Source organism: Diplotaxodon limnothrissa, linkage group LG5, assembly GCF_057381915.1.
Source record: "Diplotaxodon limnothrissa isolate DT_005_m linkage group LG5, D_limnothrissa_male_GT1.1, whole genome shotgun sequence".
Taxonomy (NCBI): Eukaryota; Metazoa; Chordata; class Actinopteri; order Cichliformes; family Cichlidae; genus Diplotaxodon; species Diplotaxodon limnothrissa.
This window is the reverse complement of record NC_140600.1, coordinates 22,237,531-22,257,960: the sequence shown is the minus strand read 5'-3', so window position 1 is coordinate 22,257,960 and position 20,430 is coordinate 22,237,531. Positions and strand designations below refer to the sequence as shown.

At 39.1% G+C, this 20,430-nt stretch overlaps 1 protein-coding gene across 1 annotated transcript; it reads right to left on the bottom strand.

Annotated features, from left to right (window-relative positions):
• Positions 1 to 5,662: 5,662 nt before the first annotated feature.
• On the bottom strand, positions 5,663 to 16,455 carry LOC146632292 (inter-alpha-trypsin inhibitor heavy chain H3-like). The gene is made up of 22 exons (XM_085353269.1): positions 16,279 to 16,455; positions 15,302 to 15,462; positions 15,066 to 15,170; positions 14,648 to 14,810; positions 14,442 to 14,552; positions 12,505 to 12,633; positions 12,272 to 12,388; positions 11,987 to 12,155; positions 11,783 to 11,893; positions 11,447 to 11,628; positions 11,164 to 11,343; positions 10,955 to 11,076; positions 10,198 to 10,379; positions 9,832 to 9,876; positions 9,534 to 9,620; positions 9,120 to 9,176; positions 8,575 to 8,643; positions 8,091 to 8,198; positions 7,770 to 7,935; positions 6,305 to 6,453; positions 6,026 to 6,110; positions 5,663 to 5,936 (listed from the first exon to the last, which is right to left on the bottom strand). Exons 1-22 carry the CDS (start codon positions 16,348 to 16,350, stop codon positions 5,822 to 5,824), a joined length of 2,685 nt encoding a protein of 894 aa, XP_085209395.1. The 5' UTR covers positions 16,351 to 16,455; the 3' UTR covers positions 5,663 to 5,821.
• Between the last annotated feature and the right edge of the window lie 3,975 nt (positions 16,456 to 20,430).

Below are 20,430 nucleotides of genomic sequence, written 5' to 3'. Positions count from 1 at the left end.
TGGTGAATTTGAGTAATATTATTGTCTCAGAACAAAAAAAGTTTATTTGCAAGTATGAACAGTTTTTTTAAAACAGTATGAATGTGACAAGGACTGGAGTACGGAGCCACACAAGGGACAGAAAAAAAAATTAAGATGAACTTTTGCGAGTGCTCACAAAACTTCTGCAAGATCTCGCAAATGTTTTGGGCGCATCCTTCAGAGGCCACCGGCTCGTCGACCAGGAGGTCGAGGCACAATGTGCCGGGAGTGCGGTGTTCCCCCTGGTTGTAATGAGCCTAGCTTTTTTAAAATATGTGATGTCTTGATGAACCGAGCAGATTTTTTTTTTCTTTTGGGGGGGGGTATATATATATATATATATATATATACACCCAGCACGCCCCTGCGGGCGGTTTTATCCTTCAAGCTCGGGTCCTCTACCAGAGGCCTGGGAGCTTGAGGGTCCTGCGCAGTATCTTAGCTGTTCCCAGGACTGCGCTCTTCTGGACAGAGATCTCCGATGTTATTCCCGGGATCTGCTGGAGCCACTCGCCTAGCTTGGGAGTCACCGCACCTAGTGCTCCGATTACCACGGGGACCACCGTTACCTTCACCCTCCACATCCTCTCGAGCTCTTCTCTGAGCCCTTGGTATTTCTCCAGCTTCTCGTGTTCCTTCTTCCTGATATTGCTGTCATTTGGAACCGCTACATCGATCACTACGGCCGTCTTCTTCTGTTTGTCTACCACCACTATGTCCGGTTGGTTAGCCACCACCATTTTGTCCGTCTGTATCTGGAAGTCCCACAGGATCTTAGCTCGGTCATTCTCCACCACCCTTGGGGGCATCTCCCATTTTGACCTCGGGACTTCCAGATTATACTCGGCACAGATGTTCCTGTACACTATGCCGGCCACTTGGTTATGGCGTTACATGTATGCCTTGCCTGCTAGCATCTTGCACCCTGCTGTTATGTGCTGGATTGTCTCTGGGGCATCTTTACACAGCCTGCACCTGGGGTCTTGCCTGGTGTGATAGACCCCAGCCTCTATGGATCTTGTGCTCAGAGCTTGTTCTTGTGCTGCCATGATTAGTGCCTCTGTGCTGTCTTTCAGTCCAGCTTTGTCCAGCCACTGGTAGGATTTCTGGATATCAGCCACCTCCTCTATCTGCCGGTGGTACATACCGTGCAGGGGCCTGTCCTTCTATGATGGTTCCTCGTCTCCCTCCTCTTTCTTGGGTTTCTGCTGCCTGAGGTATTCACTGAGCACTCGGTCAGTTGGGGCCATCTTCCCAATGTATTCTTGGATGTTCGTTGTCTCATCCTGGACTGTGGTGCTGACACTCACCAGTCCCCGGCCCCCTTCCTTCCGCTTAGCGTACAGCCTCAGGGTGCTGGACTTGGGGTGAAACCCTCCATGCATGGTAAGGAGCTTTCTTGTCTTTATGTCAGTGGCTTCTATCTCCTCCTTTGGCCAGCCTATTATCCCAGCAGGGTACCTGATCACGGGCAGGGCGTACGTGTTGATGGCCCGGATCTTGTTCTTACCATTCAGCTGACTCCTCAGGACTTGCCTGACCCTCTGCAGGTACTTGGTGGTTGGAGCTTTTCTAGCGGCCTCTTCATGGTTCCCATTCGCCTGCGGGATCCCCAGGTACTTGTAACTGTCCTCTATGTCTGCAATGTTGCCTTCTGGTAGTTCAATCCCCTCAGTTCTGACTACCTTCCCTCTCTTTGTTACCATCCGGCTACACTTCTCCAGTCCGAACGACATTCCAATGTCATTGCTGTATAGCCTGGTAGTGTGGATCAGTGAATCGATGTCTCGTTCACTCTTGGCATACAGCTTGATGTCATCCATGTACAGGAGGTGGCTGACAACTGCTTCGTTCCGTAGTCGGTATCCGTAGCCAGTCTTGTTAATGATCTCACTGAGGGGGTTCAGGCCTATGCAGAACAGCAGTGGGGACAGAGCATCTCCTTGGTAGATCCCGCACTTGATGGTGACTTGTGCTATGGGCTTGGAGTTGGCCTCTAGTGTTGTACGCCACATCCCCATTGAGTTCCTGATGAAGGCTCTTAGGGTCCCATTGATCTTGTACAATTCTAGGCATTCCAGTATCCAGCTGTGGGGCATTGAGTCATAGGCCTTCTTGTAATCAATCCAGGCAGTGCACAGGTTGGTCAGTCTGGTCTTGCAGTCTCGGCTGATTGTTCTGTCTACCAGTAGCTGGTGTTTTGCGCCTCTGGTATTCTTGCCAATCCCTTTCTGTGTCCCGCTCATGTATTGACCCATGTGCCTGTTCATCTTAGCCGATATGATGCCTGACAGGAGCTTCCATGTAGTACTGAGGCAGGTTATTGGTCGGTAGTTGGAGGGGACCGGTCCCTTCTTGGGGTCCTTGGGGATCAGGACCGTCCGACCTTCGGTTAGCCATTCCGGGTGTCTCTCGTTAACTAGCAGCTGGTTCATTTGTGCTGCCAGACGCTCGTGGAGTGCAGTCAGCTTCTTTAGCCAGTAGGCGTGAACCATGTCGGGCCCTGGTGCTGTCCAACTCTTCATACTGGAGACCCTTTCTTGGATATCTGCCACTGTGATGGTTACTGGACCCTGATCAGGGAGGTCGCTGTGGTCTGCCCTCAGATCCACTAGCCACTGAGCATTGCCGTTATGGGTTGCGTCCTTCTCCCATATGCTCTTCCAGTATTGCTCCGTCTCCAGCCTTGGTGGTGCTGTTCTCTTATTGTTCCCTTGCCACTGAGAGTACACCTTTGCTGGTTCTGTGGAGAACAGCTGGTTTATTCTCCTGCCTTCTATCTCTCTGGTGTACCTCCTCAAGCGGCTGGCCAAGGCTATGAGTCTTTGCTTGGCAGTTTCCAAGGCCTCAGGTATGGACAGCTTGCTGTATTTCTTATATATATATATATATATATATATATATATATATACAAACTATTATGTCTCAACCAAGTACTGTATGTTTTTTATATTTTCGGTAGTGTGTCACACAAACAGCAAATGTTGTCAAAAAAGTAAGAAATCTTTGGGGGTGCTTTGATTCATTTTGGGCTAAAGACAGCCCTGCCTGAAAATATAATAAAAGTTTATTTTGCGACCCAGAAAGAGTAATATTAAAACTAAGTAGCTGCCGCCATTGTTGGAAACTGGAACTGGCTGGGCCACGCTATGAATTCTGCGATATGGTTTTTCAATTTTGTTGTCCGGGTGGAAAATCGGGAGAAATTCGGGAGAATGGTGGCTCCGGGAGATTTTTGGGAGGAGCACTGAAATTCGGGATTCTCCCGGAAAAATCGGGAGGGCTGGCATGTATGTACTGGAGACGTCTGGGAAAGCATGAAAAAAAGAGAGATGTGATGTAAATTTTTGTCAAAAATGTCATTTATGACCTACCAAGTGATTTGCTATGGGAGGTAATAAAATCTATTACAATTATAAATTTTATCACATTTAATTCAATTCAATTTTATTTATATAGCGCCAAATCACAACAACAGTTGCCTCAAGGCGCTTTATATTATACAGTAGATCCTACAATAATAGATACTGAGAAAACCCCAAAAATCATATGATAGGGGATCATAGTGGGAAGGAAAAACTCCCTTTTAACAGGAAGTTTTGGGCACACGTTGTTTTCATAACTGCTTTTGTGTGTGTGTGTGTGTGTGTGTGTGTGTGTGTGTGTGTGTGTGTGTGTGTGTGTGTGTGTGTGTAAACAATATTTAACTTTTCACCATTGTGCCCATGAGGCCCTGCAACATTTTGCTGCTCAGCCAGACACCCAACACAAACAACAGGGCATTTACAATGGTACCAGTGCAGCTTTGGATATATGTTTGCAGAGTCCATAAAACAGCTGAAAAAACTCTGGAAGAACAATGGGCTTTAAATTCTGCCCCAGAACTGAAGCTCTACCGGTTAAAAGTCGTGAAGTTTCTAAACTGCTAACAACCAGAGTCACTTTGACAACCTCTGACTGGGCAGTATTGATTTTGACTGTCACCCCCAAGATTAATACGAGCCTGAGAGAGATGCATCAATAAGGAGCGGCCCAGACCAGAGATGAGCAGACAGATAAAAAAAAAAAGACATCATCAAAAACTGTCAGTACCAGGCTCTAATCCAGAGTCCAAACTTTTTCTATCAGTGTCTTTGGAAAAAGTAATGGCTATTTCCTTGGTTTCTTTGGTTACTTTTCCTCGTAAAATAAAAAGACAAAGCTGCTTTTCAGGCAATATCCCCACTCTGGGCAGGTTGGTGTGAGGTCTATCAATAAATAGCCATGCGGTTCTTTGGTGGTGTCTTCAAAACTCTCCAAGAAGAAATGTTGGAGTCCAGGAAATATTTAACAAGCTAACGTATTAATCTGTTATTAAATGTGGAGGTTTTGAATAACAGTACGTAAGTACTGTTCATCCTGATGGTTTTGCTGTGTTTACCTTGCAAAAATACAAAACGACTGAGCATCATGACACTAATGTTTTTATGGTGTCTGTAATGTGTAAAAATACAGACCACCTTTGGTTGATTTAAGTTTGACAAATGACATTGCCCAAAAAACCAAAATGATCCTGGTGCGAGGGAAACAAACTTTCATCTTCAAACAAATTAGGCAAGCCTTTAATGAATTTAATCCTGGCCATCTTGGCCATGAAACGTGAACATGAAGAAACCATAGATGACCTGGACAGTGTTGGAGTCATCATCAAAGGTGTAAGTGCTTTACAACCTTGTTAGCATTGCACATGCCCTTACCATTTTATTTGGCCACATGTATTCATTGGACTTACCCAATGAATACATGTGGCCACAAATGTTTGTGGTTGAAGAAATTCTGGAACATTCCTGGATGGGATCTGGCCTTAACAAAGGCTCAAAACTAAACGAAAACAATTTGAGGGAATGTGTAGACAAGATATGGTAAGTAGACTGTGGAGGATTAAAGACCTTCTGTAAACCTTGTCATACAAACTCCCAGTCAGAATATCATGCAGGGACCACCAGAGTCCAGAATAAACCGGATAAGAGGTCAGTATCACCAAACCTTTATACAATTTTATGACTAAAAAGGATTTGCAATAAAATGTGACTATCACAGTGAAAGGCCACTAATGATTTACAGAGTACTTTTAATGGTGCAACCTGCCAGCAATGTAGCATCACCTAATAACTCAATCTAGCCAGCAGAAAAATTATGGGTGCTTTTCTTTAACCAAATCCACCCTAAATAAATGCGATCCCATGGGGACACTTATTACATCCACTAAGTGCTTTGCTAAGGAAATAATTGGTGGCACATTGCTGTGAGGTGTTTGGACATTTCTTAATTAATATTGCAGCAGGTCCAGTTTACATAAAGACAAAACCAAGGAAAAAAGAATCAGTTTTAAAATACGACCCTCACTCTAAAACAAACTAGAGAGAAGAAAAACAGTGGCACAATCACATGTGCAGCCCATCCTCCAACTGACTATGCTTGCTGCACAACATGATTAATGTCCTTTCACTCATTACTTGAATCATACTGAAGGGCAGTATTATCGCAAAGTGCTTGAATGACAACGCGATCTACTCAGCATGGACTTCAAAACATTGTAACATCCCAAAACCACAATTTTCAACGACTACACATCTAAACAGAAGAAGACACTTTCTGCTACTTCCTCTTTTATTACCTTCCTTTGATGCCCTGGGTCCTAAAGCCTTTCCCATTACATAGACATACATTCTGAGACCAACACTGAATAAGTTTCAAAATGCTCTTTTTTTAAACTGATACTTTTTATTTCTTCATGTTTGTAATTCAGCATAGTTCACACTTAATGTTGTGCCACGGAAAAATCTGCCAGTGGCCTCTGCAGGGCAGAGTCAGCAGACATAAGCCAGCAGTTCTTTGTGACAGGAGGGTCGATGCTGTAATCAGTAGCGTTGTCACTACAAAAGGAGAAAAAAAGATTATAGGTGGAATCTTAAACGGCTTTCTGTTTTGAATGAAGAAACTGAAAACATTACAAAAAACGTACCTTGTAACATCTATCTCTTGGTTTTTAATCTTTAGTTTTGTGACAGGAACTTGCTGCACCACCTCATACACTGCAGGCTTTACAGCTGGAAAAAGGGAGTAAAACAATAAAATAGGACCTGACATTTAGAATCAGATACTAAAACAGACCCAGCATCAAGATATTTTTACAGAAAACACCACTGCTGGTTGTAAACGGGTTTTTCTTAACTACTGTATATACACAATTTTCCAGCTCATGCAGTGAATATTCACACATACACAAAAACCTTCCACTCACCTAAAAGTCCTTCAGAGTCGTTGGCCGAGCGATGCTTTTTTAAAACTGGCCAAAGGAATTTGTTGCTATTCTTCTCATGAACTAAGATCACCAGGCGCATCTTTCCAGCTGTAACATGTATTTTCTTGTTGTGCACAACCACTGTCACACTGCAAGGATATGGAGTTTATTTGAACTTTTTAAAGCTCTGTAAAGTTTCTGAGCATTTCACATATTTTGGCAGATTTTTGTTCTGCACATAATACAATAATAATGAAACTTCTGTAATATGAGAGGGTGCACAGGCTGACTATCATGCCTAAGAGCAAATTCATTTTGAAACTTGAAAGGTTTGCTAGTCTCACAAGATCCCTTTAGTTACACCAGTCAAGACATACTATAGGCCTATTTTTCCACAGGCAACACGTTCAAAGATGCACAGCATCCAACATCAGATGCTCTTTTGCGGGTAATGTGAAGTTGCTCTCCATTCATATTGGAATATCGTTGAATGAGGCAAGTTGTATAGTTTTGTGTGCTGCATTAGAGTAGAAAAGCGCTGTGTAAAAACTGGTCCATTTATCATTGGCTAATGAGTTATCAGTTAAAAGTAATTTGCCAGTAAGTGTGTGGTTTCCCAGTCAGGCCTACCCCTCCTTATCACATCTCATCTTTCCAACTAAATTCCAGGCTTTAAAACAAAATTTCAGAAATTAACAGGTGACATAATTTGATGCTATATCGCCAAAGAAAAAAATAGTTACTCTCAATCGTTTCATATTTATCATAACGTCCTAAATCATAATTTGCTTAGATAAGTAGCAATAGGAGTAATATATTTTTTAAAATTTACCATCTTTTTTAAATCTTTTTTTCTGCAATTAGCAGGCACTGCTGTGATGCCTGCCAAATGCTGCAGTGGGCTCCTGACAGCCTTGTGTTCAGATTACACTTCCAAAACTATTAAAGGCATTACAAAGGGCCACAATTTTATGGATTATAATGAAATGAAAGATTAAAATTGTTTCCCAAAACAAAGCTAAGGAGAAAGTGACCAAGATGTACAAACACGAACACCAACAAAGACGAATCTTGTAATTCTGAAGATGAGAAGAGTTTCTGTCACTGACAAAAAAAATTGTTCCACTTCTGTGGGTGTACAGAACCTTTAATGTAAGCATGAATTTTAAAAAGCATTATAAGAATAATGTTGTGCAGCCAATTTGCTCTGCATTTGTAAACTATTAACCTTGTTGAAGGGTCTGCTTACCAAACTAGATCTCACTAAAAACATTTCATATGTTTAATCGGTACAAATAAAAATCTGTGATAACTCCATTTGTTGCGTGTTTATTCTCTTGTTCAGTCTGAAACATGTAAGCTAATTTAGGATTCGTCATCTCCTATACTTCTTGGAAAAAGTGAAGTTACATATCTGTATACAATACTGAGAACATGAGTTTGTACCATTATATTGCAAGATTACCTCCCAGCTGTGATGGTATCCTGTCCAGTGTGATGTGCCACTGTCTGTCCTTGTACAGTCACACCCCTGGAGTCAATCTCAACATGATGGTCAGTTTGGAAGTGTATAAAAATACTGTTGAAGCCTCCATTCACAACTGAATCAAGCTCACCATTCACAAACAGCTCTGGAACAAAAGAGAAATGCAGCTCTTAACACACTTCACAAATTGGGGATTATATTAAAATGCTAATGAGAAATTAGAATAGTAAGATTTTATTATGCATGAAAAGAAAAAATATATCAGGGTTCATTAAATTAGGAAAAGTTAACACTACTGACCCTCACTGGGATGGTGAAGTAGTTTAAGTTGTAGTGAGCCACTGACATCAAAGCACAATGGAACAGTCTGATTCTCAGTGTTTATTAAAAACCTGTGAAGAAGAGGAACTAGATACACATAGACACACTGAGTCAGTATATAGAAACTCTGTTCCTCAAAATAAAAAGCTTAACATTCAACACCAACTTTACTGTTTTCACATATTAGTCACTTTACTTCTTTTGGGTAGTAAACATTGAAAAAACAAATTCAGGTTTTTTTAAACATGGAAATTAATTTTTATAAATCTATAAAAGAACAACACCTCATGCCACAGATACACAGTTTTAGAAAATAGACTAAATACAAATCATTTTCTTTGTTTAAGTAATCATGTGAGGAAGTATCTGGATGATATGTTTTTGTTTACATTTTAACCTGTAGATGCCATTTACAAAATCCTCTCTGAGGATCTATCTTTATACTATCAATAAAATACAATACCATCAGTTGCCTGTGGGACATTGGCAGCTATAGAGAAGAACGGGACCACATGGACACGGGGAGCAGGACCTACAAACAAATTTAGACAATAGTTACGCACAGTAATATTGCAAAGCTCTGATGGATATTGTATGACTTTGGACAAAACATGTATGTTCTTATATTAAACATCAAGCAATAAATACACACTTTGTTCTATGGCAAATATTTACATTAACAAAAACAATTTCCTTTGTTTAAGTCAGTGGTGTCCAAATCCAGGCCTCAAGGGCTGGTGTCTTGCAGGGTTTAGATGTGTCCTTGATCTGACACAGCTGATTTAAGTCCTCAACATGTCTTGAAGTTCAGGTGTGTAGACCCAGGGTGAGATCTAAAACCTGCAGGACACCGGCCCTCAAAGCCTGGAGTTGGCCAAGCCTGCTTTAAGTCATCAGTTGGGGAAGTATCATGAGTTTAACCTGGAGATGCCATGTATAAAATCCCCTGTAAAATCTTTAATTCTATCAAAAGAAAAAAGAAAGTATGCCATCCATGCAATACTATACCTTTAGGTGCCAGTGGAAAATGACTAGAAGTGTCTAGAAGTCCACTCCTGAGTGTAACTACAAAAAAATTCAGACAACATTAGTTACGCACAAGAATTTTGTAAAGCTCTGGTGAATTTTGTATAACTTCAGACATCACTGTTTTCATATTCAACCTCAAACAAAAAACACACTTAATGTGATTCTAATGATTTCTATTATTTGATAACATCTTGTAACTGCTCTATATAGCTGAAAATTAAGATGTGCACACACAAAAAAGAGAAATGAAAGAAGTAAGGAGTGGATTTTAATTGAAGGAGCCAGACATAGTTTGGACCTCTAAAACATAAAAAGGAAAAAAAGTCATACAAATCCTATTCATATGAAAGACACGTCTTGTATTTTCAGTATGTCATCCATGCAATACTATACCACGAGTGTTTTTCTTTAAAACACGAACAGGGGCCTGATGCCTGGGGGGTTTAACAGGAGCATGTTTGAACTTGACCATACCAGTACCTACAAAAAAATTCAGACAACATTAGTTACATACAAGAATATCACAAAAGTCTGGTGAATACTGTATGGCTTCAGACAATACATCACTAAAAGCTCAAAAGGAAAAATAATAATAATAAAAACCAAATCGTGTAAAAAAGAACAAAAAAAAAAACTTCTTGTATTTTCAATATACCATCCATGCAATACAATGTAAAAATACGCTTTATACCTTGAACAGGAACATGTTGGATCCTGGTCCTGCGGTTAACAGGAACTACAAAAAATTCAGACAAGAATATTGCAAAGTTCTGGCAAATATTGTATGATTTCAGGCAAGGCATCACTATTCTCATATTTAATCACCAACAAAACACTAAATAGAAACTTTACTTGTAATAATTTCTATTATTACAAGTAATAATAAAAATTAATAATTTATATTATTACATAACTGTTTAGTTTTCAATTTTTCTACATTTTCTAGTAGTTAAATTATAAATACTCAATGGTTCTCTTTTATGTGACAGAGAAACAACAAATAATTAAGTGAATTGATCCAAATTAAATACTTGAATTTTAATAATCTTTTAATAACCTCCAGTGAAATGCCTTCTCTGTGGTGTTTCACCTTCCTTGGGTTTATGAAGCACATCTGTGTTCTCTCCGGGAGGCTTTGTAACCACCATGGATGTGAGAGGGGTCACAAAACTGTACCTCAGTGACAGCTCCAAAGCCTCCTTCTTCACTTTCTCTTTCTCAGTTTCAGATAACTGAAGCCTGTGTCACAAAGGATTAAACGAATAAGGGGTTTGACACAGAAATCAAATGTAATTAAGTAATTTAAAAAAAAATGTTTCCATGTCCAAAGATAATCCAGTGTTTTGAAAATATTGATATAGGGTTACAAACCTGAAAGGCTGTTTGAATTATGAACATGGATAAATTAATATACTACTTCCTTCAAGAAGGATTTGCAGCTGTATCGCAACAGCTGTGACACCCCAGAGTTAAAGAAATAAATTTACTTTGGAAACCAGCCTTTAGTCCAGAGTCAACCGGTTAAAAAGTACACAAATAAATTAAATAGAATATGGTGGTAAGATTGTTACCATCTCATATCACCATTAAAACTGGAAAGTGTGCAGTATTTTCCTAACAAATATATAAAGGTGTGTAAAACAGAATCTTTTGGGCCTTGGACTGAACAAACCATTTCTTCTTCAGGCTCAGGTAAATTATGATGAGCCTTACCCGAAATCTCAGCTTTGCTGTGCCAATCAACAACTACCCTTTAAAATAAGCTCATCACTTAAAAAGAAAAAAAGTGGAAAGATGTTGTAAGTCAAACTCACTCTTTGTCCAGAAGCTGTTTAACTGTGAGGTACGCCCAAACCCTCTGGATACGGTCATCAGACACTGTTCCAGTGGATTCCACGGTTTCATTTGGGTTAGAGAACATTATTCTTCTATTACTCTGTAATAAATTAATTGTAACGTCAGTCTATCACAAAAAAGGTTTTGAGAAGAGTTCTGCTGATGAGTCCTGTGGATTGATTCTTACTGAAATAGCCACAACTTGAGGGGTGAAGGTTTCAATGTTATTATCTGTGATCTCACCGGCCACCACAATCTCAGAACCATTATAATACTGACTGAAGTTAGTCTGGGTTAGATTGGTCCCACCAACATAGATCATTGTCACATCTGTCAGTAGAGGTGTGGCCACCTCTTCATAGAAACCCTGTTGACATACAGTGTGGAAGTGATACAAATCATGCTCTTTTTTCTTTCAATTCTCAGGGGTTTCAAATCACATAAAAGAAGAGCATGCATAATTTAAATACCTTCAGCTGTAAATCAGCATCAGAGTCTTCATAAATCCGTCGTGCCACACCGTTATTTTGCAGCGACATTTTCTCAAGGAAATTAAAATCAACATCAAAACCGAAACCGAGACAGTACAGTGGGAATTTGCCTGCAATAGCCTGTCTTACATTTGACTGGATTTTCTCCAGATTTGTCACCCCTGAAAAAAGACAAGACATACCCAGTTCAGCTCAGAAACAATGTAGTCTCATAATTCATAATAAATCAGGACTTTTAACCACAATAAGCTCATAAAGATCTCGGTTTCATGAAATATTTGTGTACATTTGTTTACAGATGTGTTTTATTACAACCTGAGGTTGGGTCTCCATCTGTGAGAAGTATAAGGATAGATGCTGAACCTTCTCTGTTATGTGCATTCAGCATACGTGCTCCTTGCAGCACTGCTTCATTTATGTTTGTGGCTGAAATGCAACAACAACAAATGCATTTTCAGTACTGCTATTCTCCTCCCAACTGTTGATATTCCAAAATGTGTATTTACTGCAACTTCTCACATCCTCTGTCTTGAATATTGCGTGCAAAGTTTTTGGCACTTTCCAGGTTTTTGCTGTTGGCCTGAACGAGTTCTCGCTTCCAGTAAGAAATTCTGTCATCAAAAGTGATCAGACCAAAGTGATCATCTTCTGCCAGATCATTCAGAATGTGGATTAATGCGGTCTTAGTCTGGGTAAGAAAACATAATTCATGGCTATATATTGTTTTTCTTTTCATTAAAAATGTAAAAAAAAAGAGAAAAATGTATAAAATCATATCAGAAACTGACCCTTCAAATACTTTACCTGCTCAATTTTTCTCCCCTCCATTGAGCCACTTTGATCAATAACAAAGACGACATTTTTTGGTATCCGTGGAAGATCAGATGGAGCAAAATGATGAACAAAGTACCCGTCAGATTTCTAAGGCGGCGTTATGAAAAAAAAACAAAAAACAAAACTTGATTGGTTATAGGATTATTCAAGAGGCTTTTTAGCCCAAGTCATACGGTTTGTGTTGCTAAAAGACCAGGGTTTACCTTGATGTGTCCCAGTCCATTATCCCTGTTAACGTCGTAAACTATAACCAGATCTCCATTCATACCCTGATCTCCACAGCTGTCACACATTTTCTGTTGGTCGACTGTTGGATAGAAATACACCCACGCCTGGAAACAGAGTGAATCACAGAGTTTAGGAACTTGAAAGAGAGAGATGTCAGTGATTTTATTTTCTGTATACATGGTCTGCTGAAAATGTAAATGCAAACAGAATTAAATGATTAGTAAACTACTGAAATTATGTTTTTGAATTGTGAATTTGTGAATTATAAGGACCCAAGATGCGGCAGCAGTGGTGCAAGTGACTTTATTTACCAACAGTGGATACAACAGAGATGGCGAGGGTGAAACATGAAACTAAGAAAACCTAAACTGGAAAAACTAACTGAAACTAACCGGAAAGAGATATGCAGGGAGGCACAGGAAAATACACAGGAAGACGGACGGAGAGAAGCAGACGACCCAGCAACGAGGACGAGGGAACACACACTTACACACACCAGTAATCAGGGCATGGGAAACAGGAGGGAAACACACTTGGGAGACATAACTGCTGACGAGGCAGGGGAAACGTAAACAGAACACACTGACATCAGACAGAGACCTTCTAAGTAAAACAGGAAACACACCGACTGAACACGACACACACCAACTAAACACAGACTGGAGGACACCGACATAGGAACATGAAATGTGAAACAGAAGAGTACAAAAACCCAAGATAACCAAAACCACAGAATAATAATAAACTTAACATAAACACGGAGTCACAGACTCTGGACCATGACAATATGTATTTGAACCACTGCATCGTGAATACTTCAGAAAACCAAAAACACTTCACTGCTGCAAAGACAAATGTGGGTTAAAACTTAGCCATGTACAGAAAAAAACATATTAAGAAGATTTAGAAACCAGCCTCTTTTCTAGTCTCTTTGGGCTGTTTTTTCTCTGCTTTGTGTTCATCTGTAAACACTAAAAGCAAGACTGTCTTCATCCGCAATATGATAGGGATCTGTGTTTGTGTGTGGGACTGTAGCCTCAGGTTTCTGTTGTTTTCTGGTAATTATGTAACTGTTTCAGGTCATTTTATGGAGTGATGATAACGTAATTTAACAAGTAATGTAACAAGTAATGTAACAAATTACCTTCTCCTGCAAGTAAGAAAGTAATGTTCTACATTACTGTTTTTTTGTTAAGTATTGTGTGATAGTTGATTTTTCTTGAGTAATGACCCAAACACTGGTGCTGACAGCATTTTTCTAGTCCAATCATTTTCTTCCAAACCTTTTATGAGCCAATCAGACTTTGTTTGGTGTGTTTTAAAATCTCAGTTCTCTTCTGCCATTCATTCATCCAGCCTGTCTCATCACCATGTCCACCTCCGACTGATCATTCAGAGGCGCATCCATGTCTCCATCTTCACCTTCACCTTCACTGGCATCTAGAATCCATGGGGATCCTGCCCTTATGCCTATCATTGCTGGGACCTCATTATACTATGATGGTTCATCAGAATCTAATCGCCAAATAATTATTAATCCAATTCTGTATCTCATGTAAATTCTGTAAATCATGTTCAGTTCTTCCAAGTGATCTCTAGTTAATAAACTGCTGTAGGATTTTTACGATTTGGAAGCACGATGTGCTGCCATCTACATTACGCCAGACATCAGAACTTTGCTAGCATTTGTGTTGTGTACAAGGATGAGAAATGAGCCATAATGTTGGAAGAAATATCATTGTTACCATAATGGTTATTTGTGCATTTTACTCATTTTATAGTCATTCATTTTACACTGAGATCAAGCTCCCTCTTACTGCAAATGAATAACAACCTGTTAGTACCTCAAACTGTCTCTTGTTAGAAAGCTCGTGTTTTTTTTACTGTTCTGCAACAAAAAAGATTTCAGTACCTGTTTATCTGCATGTGTTTTGGTGATGGCATTAGCGAGGGCATTGGTGCTCAGGCCTCCTTTCACATTGATGAAACTGATGCCAGCTTCCTCGTGAATGTACACATCCACCTGGTAATAAATACAATATAATAAAAATAAAAGATCTCATCATGTGTGATGTTATCTCAGCATTTTCCACTAATAGATACCAATAAGACAGTCACCTTGAAGTCACTGACAGGCTGTGTGGGTCGAGCATGAATTTGCAGCTCGTACTTGCCATGTGTGCGTTTCATTAATTCCTCATATGTGAGTTCAAAAGTGACCTTTTTGTGAGCAGCCACAGTTACAGAGGTCTTAAATTCCTCCAGTGTCCTCCCTACAGAACTAAAGCAGAAAAAAATGATCTCACTAAATTGCGATTATGGCTGTAGTTTGGACCTGAGCAGAGAATAAGATTAACTAAATATATTTTCCTATTCGCATTAACATTATTTTAGAGAAATGAAGAAAGAAGAGAAAACACAAGAACAGACCAAACTAATTTTGAATGACAGAAATATTTTCTTTTTCTTCTTCTTTATCCAAAGGAACACTCAGTGTATTTGTACAATACCTATCATTTAATCATTTAGTTAATACCTGACAAGTCCAGCACTTTCACCACGGGACACAGCTTCAGTGTACTGCTGCTGAGCTTGCTCCTTAGCTTTCACAACACCATCATAAACCTGGCCATCGATAAACCTGAAAAGGACCAAGAAAAGCCCTTGTGTAAATGCACATACTACTGAGTATCCTGTCATTTATTCTTCACTGTAGAATTCATTATTTGCAAATATCTCTGGATGGTTACACATTATTTTAACTTCACACACATTCGAAATTTACTGATGAAGGCATTCTTGGGAATCTGAACATGAAATTCAATTTCCTTTGACTCGTTCATACGATTGGCCACACGGCTTGTGATGACAGTGGTGGCATAACGACTGGTCACTGTGGAGTTGATGTGAAAGCTGTAGATGTCCCAGTCATCCTGAGCAAACACAGGGGGCACATTTCACTGAAAACATAATGGTTAACTGAGCTTAGCAGCTGACCAAAGGTCAAATTTAGCAGAAAAATAATTTGTTTTTGGATGATATCATCGCCATGAGGGAAATAGATACACATCCACACCATAAATGTGACTGGTTATGTGCTGAAAAACATCAACACATGGAAATAAATGAATTAATAGAATCACCAGCTGACACACTGCAGCTGCTGGGTGCAATAAATTATCAAATATTTATTGCAACCTGATAAATGCCAACAGTTCACCAGGATGCAGTAAATACATGGAAACAGAGTTTTACACTGTGCTATGTGTTGATTTTTATTTTGTTTTGTTTTGTTTTGTTTTTGTGGATGATGATAAATCGCTTAATCTAGCACTAACCATCACTGTTATTAAATGTATATCTTTAAACATTAAAATGAGCTAATAGACTACTTTATACTCTGACTCTAGACAAAGGATACAGTAAACATGCACACATTCAGGATTTCTTCACTTCAGGTGTCATTACATTATCTTCTATCTGTTACTTAAAGGCTTAAGCTTATTCCAGTCCTTATGTTAAATTATTATCATGTAATAGGACCAACATGAAGTAACCCTGGAGGAAGAAGTCAAAAGGACCTTCACCCTGCAAAGTTCAGTGTATTTCACCTGACTGAAAGACGCCAAGAGAGATAAAAATCAATGTACCTCATAAATCTCTTGTTATCTGTGAAGTATAAATAGCACTTTTTAAGGATTTTGTTACATTGAAATACTGTTGCTGCCCTTTATGTGTACTGAACTTACCTTGTTTGGCTGTGTGGAAGCCAAAACCAGCAGGAATATGATGAAGGTGATTTGCACCACGGTTCTCCCCATGACGCCTCCAACCAAAATGCCAGCAAAACAGCCAAAACACTCTTTTGAACTCAAACAAGGACAGCGTTATTGTGTACCTATTTTTTTAAAGTTCAAACTCTGTTTTCCCTATCTCCAGTTTCAACAACTGTCTGTGACAAAAACACCCACTCGCATAAGTAAATCAGTAATTTACCAGAAGTCCAGCAGTTTCTGTGGGAGTTCATGTTTACATTGAGGGTCAAACCTTTGCACTTTACCAGGACTTTGGTCCCACGGCTGTCTTTTCATTAGTGACAGGAAATTCTGTTTCCTGTCTTGGCAATAATTTGTCTTTCCATTACTAGTGACTGTAACTAATAATGTTTTGTTTAGGGCAAAATATATATTTATGACTTAAAGTATGTAGTTGAGACTGTGCCATTCTGAAACCATCTGAAAGGTGCTGGGAAAAACAGCCTTGAAGGTTTCATTGCAAGCATTAGATAAAGCATTCATCACTGGCATGAATATCATGGTTATTTGGGGCTTTTAATGATTTACTTGAAAAGTTCTTTTTCCAAGGTTGAATACAGCATTCATCTTTAACGACTTTAAAAAGCATGAATTGGATTATTTTTTAAATTTATTTTAAATTTTATCTAATCCACACAGTGTCAAATCTATACATACACCATCATTAATATTTGGTTTAAAGTCGTTTCGCAAATTGAACCCAAGCCAAATGCTTTTGGTAGCAATTAACAAGCTTCTGGCATAATTTGGCTGGATATTTAACCACTCTTCTTGGCATAATTGGCATAACTGAGTTCATTTAAATTAGTTTCTTTGCATAGAGCCAGCTTTTAAGTGTTGTCCACATAGGATTAAGGCTGAAGCTTTGGCCATTGCAGATGTTTGCTTTCTTTATCCAAAACTGTAATTGGCGTGTGCTTCAGATTAGCATTCTGTTGGAACACCCAGCTGTGTCCAAATCACCTCCAAGTCAACATATGTGGAGTCCTCCTGCTCCTGCTTCATTATTTCATCCACCTTGTGCAGTGTTGCAGTACCACTAGCAACAAAACAGCTCCAGACCACGACACTACCACCACCATGCTTGACTGCGGGTACAGAGTTTTCAGGTTTCTTAGCCTCACCTTTACTCCTCCAAACATACCTCTTGTCATTGTGGCCAAGTAGCTCAATCTTTTCTCCATCTGTCCAAAACATTTTTTCTAGAAGCCAGTTTGCTTGCCCATGTGGGCAGCTGCAGGTTTCAATCAATATTAAATCTGTGGAATTTGGAGCAGGGGTTTCTTTCTTGGTCAACATGTCTTGGTCGATGATGAAACCAGTTTCCAGTTGGTAGCGTACTTGAACATTGGTAGATCCAGTGTTGTTCCTGAACATCACTAATTTCCTCACATCTGAGGGTGGCTGCTGGCCTTCTTTAAGACCTTGGCAATGTGGTGACACATCCAGATTGACTTGTGTATATACACAACTGTTTAAACTAGCAATCTTGGAATCCCCAGTTATTTAGAAATGCTTCCAAGACACCTTGACAATTTGTGTAATTCTGGAGTTCTACTTTTTAGATTTCCTTGGACAATAATAATAATAATGGATTGCATTTATATAGCGCTTTTTGGGGCCCTCAAAGCGCTTTACAATTCCATTATTCATTCACACACTGGTGGAGGCAAGCTACAGTTGTAGCCACAGCTGCCTTGGGGCAGACTGACAGAGGCGGTAGGTGAAGTGTCTTGCCCAAGGACACAACGACTGAGACTGTCCGAGCCGGGGCTCAAACCGGCAACCTTCCGGTTACAAGACGAACTGCCAACTCTTTGAGCCACAATCAAGATCAGGATGATCTTCAAACTGCAGTGTCAAGTGTATTATGCCTGACAGAAAGATACTAATACACAAAAACTTTAAGTAAACACCTCAGAAATCTCCTATTATCAGTGAAATACAAATACCAGTGGTGAAATGTGGATTTTAACATAGATTTTAGCCTCTGTTTGGTGAAATATAGAGTGATAACTTTCCCAGAACTGCATTTGCAAAACTGTCTTTTCATTTGTAATAAGCAATACTGTTTTGGCGAATCAGAGTGGAGAAGAGTAAAGATCCAGAGACAATTTGGCTTGTGACTACTAATGAAAGCAGTATGTGACTAATATTGTGTGGTGTCAAGCAAAAATGAATTTATTTATGTCTTCAAGTATGTACAGCTTTTTTTTGAGAAGGTATCAATCTGACAAGGTCAGGAAACTGCTGGGAAAACAGGTGATATAGCAGGCAAAAGCAATCATACATCTAGCTGTCATTGCAAGCATTAGATTTAAAGACAGAAGTTACAGTGGAAAGCACAAAGAAAACTACTGCATAGGAGATTAAAAAAAATATCTAGGTCATTATTAAAGATCTACCTTATAGACAAATAATCCATTTTCAATTACTCTCTAATGTGCAAAAGTGAAACAATTTTAAAGGGTCATGCCAATGATTTTACATTTAAGGTTCAGTTTATGATGTGTTATACTCAGTCTGCGTAATGTGTTTTGTGAATTTGAAATTATTTTTTTAAATGTTGAAAGATAACAACCCTGATGATGTAAAGATGCTAGCGTGTTGCATTATGGGAAATCTAGCGTCCTCTAATTCTGCAAATATAGAACATTTCTGTTTTGGTTCCCCAAAAGTGTTTATTGTGCCTTTACAGAACTGCTTGGCTTACCATACTGACTGTGTAGTTTTACACGGGGAAACAAGGGACCACATTTATAAAAGCAAGTGTTTTCTTAAGATGACTGTGCCATTTGTACTCAAAAATACACAAAATGACTTATGCAACCCCAGAACTCTTGTAAGGGAGTAAATGATTTATGCAAGAGATGTATTAAAGTATTGTTTTTGACTAAAATAGTGAAAGCACTATATTTTTTGGAAATCCTTGAATCATTTTAGCCTTAATACGTATAAGCATGAGCTAAAAGGCCAGCATCTAATATACAATTTTGAAAACCTATGCCTATTACGCAAACATCAAACAGTTGTGGCTTTTCGGTAATTCACATTCATCATATGCCCCCCTAATATTATTACATCAACAGCATTTATCAAACGAAAACCATCCACGCAGTAATCTCTTAAAAACCACAAGGCAACAATATGTAAAGCTACAGATTGCATTAGTAGAGGTATGGGATGATTATGATTTTGACTCGTGTGTTGAGTCCTTCAGCCCTCCTTATGTATGATTTCAATCGCTTTCTCTGAACAACATCCACTCTAAACACAGAACACCACTCAGTGGGGATTCAGAGAACATCCGTGTGGTCATGCAGGCTGCTGTGCAGGTGCTAAAGCAATCCCACAAGAACATGACTTCAGTGAACAAGGAAACTTACACAAGTATATGCTAACCTAATGCAGCTTTGGATATTCATTAATCTTTTTACAATCTCTGATATTTAATGTACCGCAACACCGGATTGTAGTGTTTAGCTGTGTTTTGTTGCTAAATTAAACATGTTTTAATCCACATTCATTATTCAAATCACATAATTTACCTGTGAAGGTGAAAGCTTATATAGAATATATCTAGAGTATGCTTTGAATCTAAATGCTTTTCTTCAAAAAACAGAAACTGCATTTCAAGGCACTCTCACAGGTGTTTTTTTTTCCACCTGAAGATAAAGTTCAAGTTCATTCAAATCTCTTAAGGATGTTTCAAGCGCTTGTGCTGGAAGCATTTCATCGATGAAGAATGAAACCTATCCTTGGACTGAGAGAGAGTAAAGCGACTGGCCTTAGTGACCAGGATGTCAAGTCTTCACAGTGATGGCATGATGGTGGCAAATAAGGTGTTGCATTAAGACACGTAACTGCAGCACCAACCTACAGATTATCTAATGGTAACTGTACAAACACAGGAGCTATTTACAGACTGACGATAATTCATATATACACTCGGCAGCTTATATATATATGAGTGAGATGAGCAACACAAACATCAGCTGTTTAACTGAAAACACAATATGAATGAGAAATACAGTATGTACATTCAATGCACATACAGAAAAAGAAATCTGCACTTTAATGCACGAT

Bases quoted from the DNA above. Each gene is read 5' to 3' on its own strand.
- LOC146632292 (XM_085353269.1), bottom strand. From the start codon at position 16,350: ATGGGGAGAACCGTGGTGCAAATCACCTTCATCATATTCCTGCTGGTT. The intron at 11,894-11,986 runs GTGAGAAGTTGC...GTTGCATTTCAG, and splicing joins CAATATTCAAGACAGAGGAT to CCACAAACATAAATGAAGCA. The intron at 9,177-9,533 runs GTATAGTATTGC...ATTTTTTTGTAG, and splicing joins TTTAAAGAAAAACACTCGTG to TTACACTCAGGAGTGGACTT.